We start from the raw sequence: 12510 nt of genomic DNA, 5'->3' as shown, positions 1-12510 counted from the left end.
GAGAGGCCGGCGCTGCGCCGCCCGTGCTGCGGCGGGCGGGAATCCAGCGCGGGGTTTGCGGGAAGCTGGAGGGAGCGGCGGCGGCGGCGGCGGCCTGCGGGCGGGGAGGTGAGGGAGGCGGGGAACGAGGGAGGGAGGGAGGGAGCGGAGAGGCGCTTTGTTACGAGGAGCCAGCGGGGCCGCAGGGTGGGGTTGTCCCCGCCGCCGGCGCTGGTCCCCACGGGCGCTGGGTGACAGCGACCGGCCGCCCGCCGAACCCCCCCTGCCGCCGCGGCTGATGCGCCCGCACCGCGCCGCAGCCTCCGCGCCCGCCCGGCGGGGAGCGGCCGCCTTTGTGGAGCCGGGACCCGCTCTCCGTTATCCTTCAAGCAGAAGAGGAGCTAGCAAAGAGATTAGAAAAACCCCACCAAGCTTGAGTTAATGTTTGAGAAGTTCGGGTGCGGGAGTGTCTGGTAAGATTCCTGTATTATGTCTGGTTTTGGTGGATTTCAGGCAGTCCTTCGGAATAACAACCTGCGTCCATTACCTTGCTTGCGGGAAGTGCTTTGGATGTCCTCCATAGGTAGTGGGATGACCCGCTTAAAATCTGTGTGTATCTATAGTGTAATGTGGTACAGGTACATATATATTTTAAGGCATTTCCGTGTTTAACTATATAAAACCTGATAGGAGAAATTTGGGTAAAGTACTGTGAATTTTACTAATCGGTGTTCTTGTTTGTTTGCTGAATGATCCATGATAACTGATCATTTGTATTAAAGCATAGGGGGCAAGCACCCGAGGAGGTGGGATTTTTAAAAATCTGATTTAAACACATTTCTGTATAGATCTCATTCATATTTGCAATATGCTCTTAATTACCTACTGATTTCAAGTCTCAAGTCTCTCTCTGTTCAGGCCTGGAACACTGATGGAAGCTTGGTGAGGAAAACCAACAAAACATTTGAGGAAGAGCATTGTTTACTGCTGCTTCTGTCATTCAAACGAAATATAAACCTGTTGTGACTAGTTTGGGTCATTGCATTTCCATGCCTTTCTTTAGTCCTCAAGCACTGGATGAAAAGGACAGAATTATGTTTCATTCCCAATGTTGTTGATTACTGGGTATGTTTAGAGCTTTACCTGCGACTGAAGTTAGAGACATAAATTTTATTTTTATCAATCTTTGAATATTTCTGGTAGTAATTCTGTTGGCACTGGTCAGTGGACTTCATTTTCACCCCATAAGTGATCACAGTTTGCTAACAAACTCTTTTCTTTGGGTTTGGTTAGTGTAACTTTTTTAACATTTGGGATAAGTCTTCCACCATAACTTTCTCTCTGCATTTTCTTGTGCCTATAAGACATTTCTTTACTAAAAATGCTCACACATGCCAACTTAAACTGATTTTTTTTTCCTTTTACTGCGCTTCTTTGCAACTGATTGGAGCTTGGGTGTCTGTTTATATGTGTGCAAGCAAAATAATGCATGTGTGTGATGTTTTTATGAACGGATGTGCTTTTCCTAACTTTTGTAATTTTTTTCAAGCTATTCTTCGAGCAGATCACATCACACAGCCTTTAAAAGAAGAATGCTGCACAACATTTCACAGTAAAGATGAGGAGCTGAGAGATACTTCTGTTATCTTAAAGCTCTAGCGGTTTGTGTGAGAGGACAAATGCTTAGGACACTGCTTTAAGGCAAGTTGTGAATTGAGTCATGCCAGGAGAAGATATTTAGGACAAAGTGCTTTCTTGCTGCATGTGTCTTGGAGCCTAGGAACCTGTAAGAGTGGGAGAAGCTTCCCAGTCTTTATTTCTTAGAATTTACTCTGCAGCTGTCCTCATGTGCCCACACAAATCAATCCAGTTTACGGGATGAGCTATGCACAGTAAACTGCTTTGATTTCAGCACAGATTCCTGCTCAATTATATCCCAGGCATATGTCCTGGAAGGACTGTTTAGCCTCAAAATGGAAATTCTGTGGGCTTGTGAGTCCTTTCTCATATTCTGCAGAGGAGCCAGTGGGCTGCAAGAAGGTGAATAATATGCATAAAGAAAAAAGAGTTGAATATAAATACATGGTGGTGTTCTGACACAACTTCTTGCTATTCTAACTTCTCCTGACATCTCAGAGTGCTTTCTTGCTCACCTCATTGCAAATGGGCTTTAATACATTGAAGAAAGTAGGTTAAGCATGTAAGAACTTGAAAAGAGTCTTCCAAAACTCTTTTCTTCTATGTATTAAACTGCCCACACCAGTTCTTGAGTTCCCTTATGCATACTAGACCATAATCCTGGCTTCTTCACAGAAAGGACACAAGTGCAGTGTGTATATTTAGGAAACAAATACTAGGAATGTGATTAGTGGAAGGAAAAATCAATATGTTCTTCTCAGAGTAGGACTTTTCTTTCTATTCTTAAATGTTTAGTATTTGAACTTACGACTGGGGATCTCAGTCCTCAGTCCCAAGCTACAACAGTAAAAATAATTAGAAGTAAATCATAGTGTGATATGGAAGTGATGCTTAAATTTGCTTCATCCATGAAAGATGAGTTTTTATTCTTGTACACAGTGTGTTAATATATCAGAAGTCATATTTATAAACGTTTTAGATATTTACTGATATCAGCTGATCGCTGATTTACTGACCCAGCTGATAGCCAGTCTGTGGAGCTAGATATTTAACACCTGGGATCCTAGTAATGTTTTTGAATATATTCTCCACAGTTCTGAAAATCCTGTTTTTCTAAAAAAAGGGATTTTTTAAACGTAAACATGTAATGATTTCTTTCATCTGAGATTCTCCCACCTTTTCAAAACTAGAAGAAAGATTTCCATGCATCAATAGAAGGTAGAATCAGAAGGTAGAATCAGTCCTTTCTGATCACATGTAGTAATCCTGGTTTTTTTGGTTATAAGCTATTGGGTTTCACAACTTGCTGGTAGGACTGCATTTCATCCCATTCCTTGGTGGAATTGAGGTTAAGATCCAGAACCAATATTTAGTCCCAAGAATTTCATTTCAGCGTCAGTCCAAAGATACTGAATGGTTTGGAATGGTGCAATAAGTATGGAAGTAAAATAGATTAGTAGATATGCTCTATTCCATTCTAGGTCTCTTTTATTTTGCATGCTTTCAAAGTGGTTTCATGGAGCAAACTTGCCAGTTTTCAGTATTTTTCTAGGATGTCAATTTCCTGACTACTTTTTTCCTAATTTGTGTTTTATTTAAGGAACTCCTGAAGCAGCTGTACACTGGTATGCAATGAAAGAAGTTTCTTGACTTACACCTAGTGTGTTCTTTGGGTTTATAGCTGTTTGAGAATTCCTGTCACCAGCGTGGGGGGGTGACTTAAGTTTTCACAGACCATAAAAAATATCTTGATACAGTGTGACAGAGGAAATACTGGATCAAGAAAGTCTTCCTTAAACTCAGCCACCCAAATCTTCCTTCTTCCTCCTTTTGCTTTCATGTGAAATAAACTAGCTCTTCTATGAGCAGTAGCACTATTGCATTTTGTTTTCCTATGGATCTTTCCCTTAGTCCCCTAGATCCTGTCTGCTGCAAAAACTTCAGCTCTCCCATGTCCTTGTGACGCCAGGATTTGATGTGAGAAAACAGAACTGTGACTATGCAGGACCCACATGGGTGCCCAGAAATAACCCAGACAAGCATTGACAAAAGGTGCAAACCAAGTGTTTGCTCCTTTTCAGTAGGGGTACAACTTAGCTACTGACTTGACCTAGACTGTTACTTACTTCTATTCACTTTGCTTCAGTTTTGCTATTCCAGGCTTTTTTCCACTGTGTCCCCTGTTCTTTGACTCCTTTGTTTTGCTGGCATCATGGTTTAACCCCAGCCAACAACCAAGTACTGTGCAGCTGCTTGCTCGCCCCTTGCCTGCAGTGGGGTGGGGAGGAGAATCAGAAAAAAAAGTAAAACTTGTGGGTTGAGATAAGAACAGCTTAATAATTGAAACAACATAAAATATAGTAACAATAATAATACTTATAGTGCAAAAGAGAGAGTGAGAGAGAGAGGAAGAAAACTCAAGAGAAACAAATGATGCGCAATGCAGTTGCTCACCACCTGCAGGTCTTGGCCAACTCCCTCCTCATTTATACACTGAACGTGACATTTTATGGTATGGAATATCCCTTTAGCCAGTTTGAATCAGCTGTCTTGGCTGTGCTCCTTCACAGCTTCTTGTGCACCTGCTCTCTGGCAGAGCATGGAGAATAAACAGCACTGAGCATCAACTAAAGCATCCATGTGTTATCAGCATTATTCTTTCTAAATCAAAATACAGCACTGTACCAGCCTCCAGGAAGAAAATGAACTCTGTCCCTCCTGAAACTAGGACAGCTGGGCTTTGTCATACTTTATGGGCTACTCAAGAGAGCCACTGTTTTTATGTCAGGCTTGGGTTTTCATTTTGGTATTAGCTTGTCTGTTAGCTTTCTTTATAAATATAAGTAGTTACCTTTACTGAAAGAAGTGGGAAAAACTGTAAGTACTAAGATGTTTGAAGGAAAGGGACTACAAGGATGGTACAAAGAAAGTCCTAGTGCAGTGGAGTTAAGGAAAAAATATATTGAGAAGAGGAAACCTGATGGTGATATATAGTACACTGTCAAGGAATGTTATAAGAGAAGTAGTAGAAACAATAGGCAAAAGACTAGAAAATTCATTTTGGGAGAGTCCCAGACTGTTAGGAATATGAACCATTTTTCTTATAAATGTATCACTGGGTTTGATGATTAAAAACAAAAGAAATGAGAGCTAGGCAGCATTTCTGCCCAAAATCCAAAAGTAATTTGGGCTACACAGTTACAGCAGAAAGGAAGGGGGAGAAAAGTGTGAAAAGATAGAAGAAGCAAAAATATATTTTGTTTCACAGTCATATGTTGTTAACTCAAGGCAACTCTGCTTCCTTTTTTTTTTTTTTTTTTTTAATGGCCACAAATTCCCTGTTATCAACTACCTTTTTGCTATTGACTATGTAAGTGCTGGGCTTGAGAAGAGAGGTGGTTGCTGACATGGTGTAAGTGTATAGCAGTGGCTGTGTTAAGGCCAAAACTCTTTTTAGCCTGTTTGTTGGCTCCTGAGTGACCAGCAGCATAAGTGCAAAGAAGTGCCACATGTGCAGGGCCAGCAGTCAAGGCTGAAGGACCTGTACCTTCCATGTGGTTGGTTTCTGTTGTTACTTTTTGTCTCCTTGCAACTCTTGCTGCTTCTCAATATTGTAATACAGGTCAGGATCCTGCTGCCTGTTGGGTATCAGCCAGGAGGGGATGGAGCATGGGGGAGAACGGAGCTGACAGGTCTTTAAAAGGACAACTTCCTACTATCGTTGCTCATACAGCTTTCAAATATTGAAGAGAGATGGGAGAAATTAATTATACACAATCAGCAAGGAGAGAAGTGGGTATTTTTTATACTGAAAAAATAAAAAACCCAAACATGCTGAAGGTGGCTTCAAACATAAACCTGAAGCTAGCGAGGGCTGATTTTTGAAATTTGTTCCTAACTCGAGGGCTTGGAAAACTTTTTGGGAGTGAAAAAGTGCAATGAACAGGAAAACAAGCTATTAAAAGCAAGATACTAAGTAAATACTGAGTATTTTGTATCCAGGCAAATTGTAACAAAGACAACTATTCATTATAGTCTACTTCTGGCACTGTGTATCCACTAAAGTGGCAACACAAACCAGCATGTAATTTTATTTTATTTTACCTGATAATTCCATTATGTTCTCCAGAACTATTCACAAGCTATTCTAGAAAACAAAATTGATCAGAATCCTGATACTGCAACCAGTTTTAACTTGTGTTTCTTTTTTTTTTCTTCTTTCATTGTTTTTGTAGGAATTTTGACTTTTTGGAGAAACAGTAGAAAATGCAAAACGAAATAATAAAGCCTGCTAAATACTTCTCAGAAGTGGAGAAGAGTGTGCTGCTTGCATTAGTTGAAAAATACAAATACGTGCTTGAATGTAAAAAAAGTGATGCAAGAACTATTGCTCTGAAACAGCGCACCTGGCAAGCACTAGCTCATGAATATAATTCACAGCCCAGTGTGTCGCTGCGAGACTTCAAACAGTTAAAGAAATGCTGGGAAAATATCAAGGCACGGACAAAAAAGATAATGGCACATGAGAGGCGGGAGAAGGTAAAAAGAAGTATTAGTCCACTTATAAATACTCACATCGTAGGAAAAGAGAAGATTGGAAGCATAATGCCTGAGCAAATGTACTTTTTGCAGAGCCCACCAGAAGAAGACTCTGAATATCAGCCCGATGCTTCTAGTCAAGGTATAAATGTTGCCATAATGATGCGAATACTATTGTTTTGTATGTGATTTTGCCAGTGATTCTTTTTCAAATCTCTCCACTTAGCTGTGACTGCTGGATATAGAAAAGTGATTTCAGAGCTATGATATTACAAGGCTGTATGTATTTCCCAAGGCCTACAGGAGTTAAACGGGTGTGAGGTTTTTAACAGATTTTTTTCATCTGTTTTTGACATATCTGCTGCTTTGTGGCAAGCATCACAGTTGCTATCATGCTGGATTTCCAGAGAACAGTCCCAAGGATATCTTTATCGTTTCTAAAGTATCATTTTGCTGGTTTAAAAAAAAAAGAAAAAAGCTACCAGCAGCAAATTGATACACAATTGCCTGCTGCAAGAGTTCCCAGTGGTCTTTCCTCCTTTGTTTTCAAGGACTAAAAAGAGTGTGGAGCCATATTTCACACTGCAGTCCACACTGGAGAATGGCTTTTCTGAAAAAGTTCAGCACTACATTCTTCTTTGTTTGGCAAGCAGACCCAGAAGGAATAATTCAATACCAGGAGGGAGGGTGGCTACAGCAGTTTCTTGTAAATTTTATTATGTCAGGATCTCACACAGAAGACTGTCCTTGCTCAAAATACAACAGCAGCTACATTGTTAGATAATGTTCTTAGAATGCCTCTTTCATAATTTTATTTACCATAATTAGTCATTTGGTTTTGGATAGGAATGTATTTTGTGATCCTCATTTGCAGTGGTAACTATTCTGTTCCCTGTGTATTTTTATTTCAGAAGAATTGGTAGACCCTTCTCAAAGTTAGAATGTGATTTTTCCCTAAAAATATACACTACTGTATTTACAACATCTGCAGCAGAAATAAGGAAAGAATAAGAAGTGTTCTTCCTCCTATTCCCTCAGTCTTTTGATATTCAGGTTGACACAGCTTCACCTGACATTCAGATCTTTCATAAAATATTGCAAGTCACATATGGATTTCGCTTAAATGGCTGCGTTAATGTTTAGCTCCAGGCTGAGGCACCTAAATTTAGGTGTCCACTTACAAGTGTCTGCATTCACTTTAGTCTTCTGATCTCTCACTATAGCCTTGGAGGTCTTTCAACAGAGGCCAAAGTGGTTCTGTCCAGCCCATTATGCCCTTAGTATTCTGCAGCAGAACTGCATTATGTAGTGGCTCCTGTGCTTTGCTACTGGAGCACAAGTTTTGTATGCACGTGTCAGTAAATTATCACATTTCTGTTTCTTGAAGGAAGGGAAGAGAATACTATAACACTTTTTCTTCTTTTGTTTGCAGAGTCATTTGTTGTGTCAAACAGAGAACTTTGTGATGAAGACAAAGAGCTGGTACATTTTCCAGTATGCGAAGGCACCTCCCAGCCTGAGCCTTCGTGTTCTGATGTCAGAATAGCAGCAGATAAGAACTACAGAAGTAAAGCATCTCAGGAAAGTGCTCTGAAAAAGATGCACGAGGAAGAACATCATCAGCAAATGTCAATTTTGCAACTCCAGTTAATCCAAATGAATGAAGTTCATGTGGCAAAGATACAGCAAATAGAAAGAGAGTGTGAGATGGCTGAAGAAGAACACAGGATAAAAATGGAAGTGCTAAATAAAAAGAAAATGTATTGGGAGAGAAAACTGCAGACCATTACAAAAGAATGGCCTGTATCATCCTATAACAGACCCTTTCCTAATTCACCTTAGAACACAGAAGGGCAGAGAGTCAGTCTGATTTAGCACATTTATGAGTAACACACACTGGAAAGAGGGTTTTCTACTGTGAATGTGCAGTGACAGGATAGGTGCCTGGCTGATAGTGAACACACTATGACTCTTAATGTTTAGGGAAACAGTGGTATAGTTCACCAAGAGGAAAACTCTGTTGTTTATTTGTAGGTAGTTCTGATTTGCTTAACTCACAGACATGCACAGTGTTCTAAAATGTGAACGTATTTTCTCCTCTCAGAACACCCTTGATTCTTGTGAAGTTTAAGGTACTCTGGCTATTCTTACATTGGGAGTTCTTAAGAAAACTTAACAGCTTTAAACATCAGGCTGCAGTGTTTATTTTGATTTCTATCTCTTCCTATCTGCCATTTCCCACATGAAGGCAAGGGTTGGAGTTTCTCTCTGCTGTTGAGACAAAAGGTGACGGACAGCTATTAGTTGGCTTCATATGCTGAAGCTTAGGGAAAATAAGCTAGTTAATACAGTCCATAACTTATTTTTCATAGGAGATATGAAGGATGTAGCAAGAGGGCCACTGCAGTAACAGCCCTCTCCAGCTGAAGAACAGTAATGGCTGGCTGACTGAGAGGATGGTTGTGAAATGGTCCTCCAGTTGTTTGAACCTTGACACTTGAGAACTTAAAAGGAAGGTGACTTCTTCCTCAAAAGCCACTGTGCTTGTTCTTTCATTTCCAGGCCCATCTTGTGTTGAAGTAGTATACCAAACAGGAGGGTCAAATGCTGCTGCCAGCACTGTGTGCTATTCACCTGAAGTCATTCTGAGGGGAAGAGCTTTTTAAGAATTCATAAAGCTCTCAAAATGCAGTGAGCCAGCCAGTCCATTGGCAAAGTCTCCCTCTATTTTCTTATGCAATACTTGATGGTGTAGCAGCTAGCTTGATTATTTCTCTTTAGCAAGAAGAAAAGACTAAGACTCACCCTCTTTTCCTTCTCATAGGGTAGAAAGCAGTTCAAGGGAATCATTCCTATCTTGAAGCACTGTTCTGTTTTGTTCTGTTCTGTTCTGTCCTGTGTGTTATGGTGGTGTGTTTCTTGCCTTTGCTGTCAGTGAGGGGTGATGGACATGATTTGTATGAAGGCATTCACATGAAAGTCCCCACAGATTCTGGATGTCCAGAATGGTAGATAGTAGGAAAGCACAAATAAAAATAATCTTTACCCTGGCAATCATTTTTCCAGTGGGGCAGGAGTTAAGAAAATGTGAAATGCAGAACCCCACAAGGATTCATAAGAACTTCTGGTGTTTGAAAACCTATTTTACAGGAAGCTGTACAACCATCATTTGAAGCAGTGAGAAAAATGAACAAAATCATAAATTTTCATTGAAAAATCTGAGTATCACAATATTCAATAAAGTATTTTCAGATCATGACTCCTGAGGGTGAGTCCATACTGTGAGCAAGGTGTTCAAAGCAGAGTATATTACAAGGCATACATTCCCAGCTACACTTCTATCTCTTTCCCTGGATATCCTTTCTGGTGGAGTGAGTTCCCTTTGGTTTTGTTTTGGATTGAGTAGGGTTCTGTGTGTGTGTGTGGGGTGTGTGTGGTTTTTTTGACCTGCTTTCACTGCTGGTGATTCATCTTTGTTAGCACTGCCATTATCAACCACAGGACTCACTGTGGTTAACAGTGTGGTACCTGTGCTACTTCCTTAAATGTGCTAAAACCAGCAATCACAATGGGAGCTGTTTATTACAATTCATTTTATATGACAGAGAAAAAAAAATATGCTGGGCTGCTGCAAGATAAAAAAATAGGGCCTGGGTGAAATCTGAAGACAGATCTTTTTGACCACAAGCTCGATATTCTTATAAATTGGCTGTGTGAAGAAAGTGCAGGAATTCCAAAGAAGGATGTTGTTAAGGGCACTTCTATTTTTCTGCTGAATGAAAACAGTTTTGGAAGGTATAATAAAGTAGAGGCAAAAGAAAAGTAAACAGAAGTGAGGACCTTGTTCTGAGATTGCATTCTGTGATCTGGAAGATGAGTCAGTTATTTAACTGGTTGTGACAGTTGTTCAGGCACCATGCAGAAAAAAAGGCTAGGACGACATTTGTCTTAACCTTCTGGAATTGTTCTAAGTGAAAGTAAATGAAAATCAGGTGTTAGAAGGTAATGAATGGAGACAATTTCAGCACTGTGAAGAGGGCAAGAATAGGGAGACAATCCAGGTCTAGACAGCCCTGTGAAAATGATGACATAGTCAGAGAGGATCTCACAATATGTGAGACAAAGGTAGCTTGAACTCCTGGAAGTTATATGATTGCTCATGAAAGATTGTTTTATTTTTATATTTAAAAATCCTTTAAAATAAGCATGTTTTCAAACTGTGCTAAGTGGATAATGCCTTGCTTCTTGGTATGTTTTCTTATTCCGAGACCAAAAGTTAAGTTCTTACAATACACAGTTCTTGCAATAGACCCTTTTAATTCAGGTTCTATTTAGAAGAAAGAAGATCATAAGAGAAATATTAGAAAGAGCCAAGATGAAGGTGTGAAAGAAAGAATGGTCATTATATGCATGGGGAAGAATGGGAATGTTAGACCTAACATAAATTATACAAGATGATTTTGTGGTACAGACAAAAGATTGTTCACAGGTGACACAGGCTCTTGCTTTCCCATTTGTAGTTGATTGCTGGTTGATGTAAAATTGGGTGATAAACACAGAAAAATGTAAAAGATTAACAGGAGGAAGTAATGTATCTCCTTGCCATGCTTTGGCTTTATAAAGTGATCAATGTGATGGAATTGAAATTCCTTGAGAAATTACTTTTGCCCTTATTGTTGTTGCATTTACTCCCACTGGTCATAGAGTTTATCTTTACTTGTGTTTGACTTTTCTTATATGTAATATAGCCATCTCAGACAGATGTCCATTTGTTTCTCTCTCCTTTTTTCTAGCTTACAGCATTCAAATACTTTCACATAATTGTGTTTTCCTGTTAGCCATTTGGCCAAATAATATATGCATATTCTACAGGTTTTTCCACAGATAGAATACAATAGTATTTTAAGAAGAACATGCCAGTTCTTTTCTGGATTTGCTGTAAAACCTTTTGTCAAGAATTAATTTAAAAGATACACAGGGCAGAATGTTCCTTCTTAACTCCATACAAAAGTGTGTGTACCAGAGACACAGTGGCCATTGTTCTCAACTGCTGTATTCTTATGAAGTAAAACAAGGGCCTTCTAGACAAGGTGTGATGAATTCTTTTATGCTCCCCAAATTTACATGAACCTAGCTCCAGGTGCTGTCTTTCCTTGGAGGTAATCTAGTTTCTTGCCTAGTATAAATTTTTTCATGTATTGATTTTTTTCCTCTTGCATTTTTTTCCTTATATCTCTGTTCACCCTTAGTTTTTTAATCAGCAGTATGAGCAGGGGGTTTCATTCAGAGACATGTGTTTTCCTTTTTCCTTCCTCTTGCCCAGACTGCTCATATCACAGCATTTGAATGTGAATGGGTGCTCACCTTCCCTTTCCACAGAAAGCATGGTTAGTTACCTTTTCCACATAGCTGCCAGTACATTCTGGATTCTGCATGCAGGCTAGGAAACATTAGAGGATTTTGAGGAGAGGTTAGTATTGAGAAAGGTCTGTATGGAGAAGAGCACTTCCTCCATTCCAGCTCCATGTAATTTGGCAGGACAGTCTGTGACCACAAAGTCATTCATCAGGACTAGAGTTAATGCAGGATGCTGAAGCTGTGTAATTGATTTTGAGTCTTCCTAGATCTTTGGGGTTCTGCTGAAGTTAGGTTTGAGATTTCCTGGTAAAAAACTTCCTTCTTCCTCAGTAGTTAAGGAGTCTCAGTGGAACCCTTTCACAGCTTCCTCAAATGAAAGTTCTCACCTTGACAAACAACCTATCCTGACATCTATTCTACTTTCAGTGCCCAGGCTGCTTTATCATCAGAGCAAGGGAGCTTGCTGCTTGCCACACATCCTCTCTCTGAAGCTCCTACACTACAGAGATGTGTTTAGGCAGGGCTGAAAACACAGCCTTCCCCAGGCACTGCTCAGAGAACTGATCCTTACAGAGCAGGTGAACCTGGTGTGGCTGAGCTCAGCCCTCAGATTTTGGGCTCAGCACTCACACTTTGAACTATTGCTACTCAGGGTTGCAATTTTCCTATTGCAGCCCGGTGACCAGAGAAAGAGGGGTGGCTCAGGGCTGCTTTTTTCTGAGCATATAGTGCAGCTGAGGATGTTTTGCTGAATTTTGTTTAATGAGCATTCATCTCTGTGTGCTTCCAATACCAAATTTTAGCAGTCTCCTAAGTTTTTGTATGATTGCATATGTGTTTTCAATGATCTTTTGCAGATTTTTTTTTCCTGGTTGTAGTTACAGTGGCTTTTATGTGTCCTTTGCCTTCTTCCCCACTTGCACTTCAATGTTCCAGTTTTGTTTTGAATCTCTGTGGTTACAGTCTGTACAACCACACTTTCATGTAGTATGTTGC

The 12510-nt window shown here is 40.1% G+C and overlaps 1 protein-coding gene across 5 annotated transcripts; it reads left to right on the top strand.

Annotated features, from left to right (window-relative positions):
* The first annotated feature begins 162 nt into the window (after nucleotides 1-162).
* Nucleotides 163-10922, top strand: MSANTD3 (Myb/SANT DNA binding domain containing 3). Of its 5 annotated transcripts, none has more exons than XM_050970952.1 (4): nucleotides 163-1680; nucleotides 5853-6156; nucleotides 6250-6298; nucleotides 7589-10922. In XM_050970952.1, the coding sequence occupies exons 2-4, from the start codon at nucleotides 5884-5886 to the stop codon at nucleotides 7996-7998; spliced, it is 732 nt and encodes a 243-aa protein (XP_050826909.1). In that variant the 5' UTR covers nucleotides 163-1680; nucleotides 5853-5883; the 3' UTR covers nucleotides 7999-10922. The 5 variants fall into 5 exon arrangements, with proteins under 5 accessions (XP_050826909.1, XP_050826908.1, XP_050826907.1 ...); XM_050970951.1 differs by having other exon boundaries at nucleotides 165-452; nucleotides 1529-1680; nucleotides 5853-6298; XM_050970950.1 differs by having other exon boundaries at nucleotides 165-452; nucleotides 898-1680; nucleotides 5853-6298.
* The last annotated feature ends 1588 nt before the right edge of the window (nucleotides 10923-12510 follow it).

Source organism: Serinus canaria, chromosome 2 (genome assembly GCF_022539315.1).
Source record: "Serinus canaria isolate serCan28SL12 chromosome 2, serCan2020, whole genome shotgun sequence".
Lineage (NCBI taxonomy): Eukaryota > Metazoa > Chordata > Aves > Passeriformes > Fringillidae > Serinus > Serinus canaria.
Note: the sequence above shows the minus strand (reverse complement) of the source record. Positions and strands in the feature narration are given on the sequence as shown.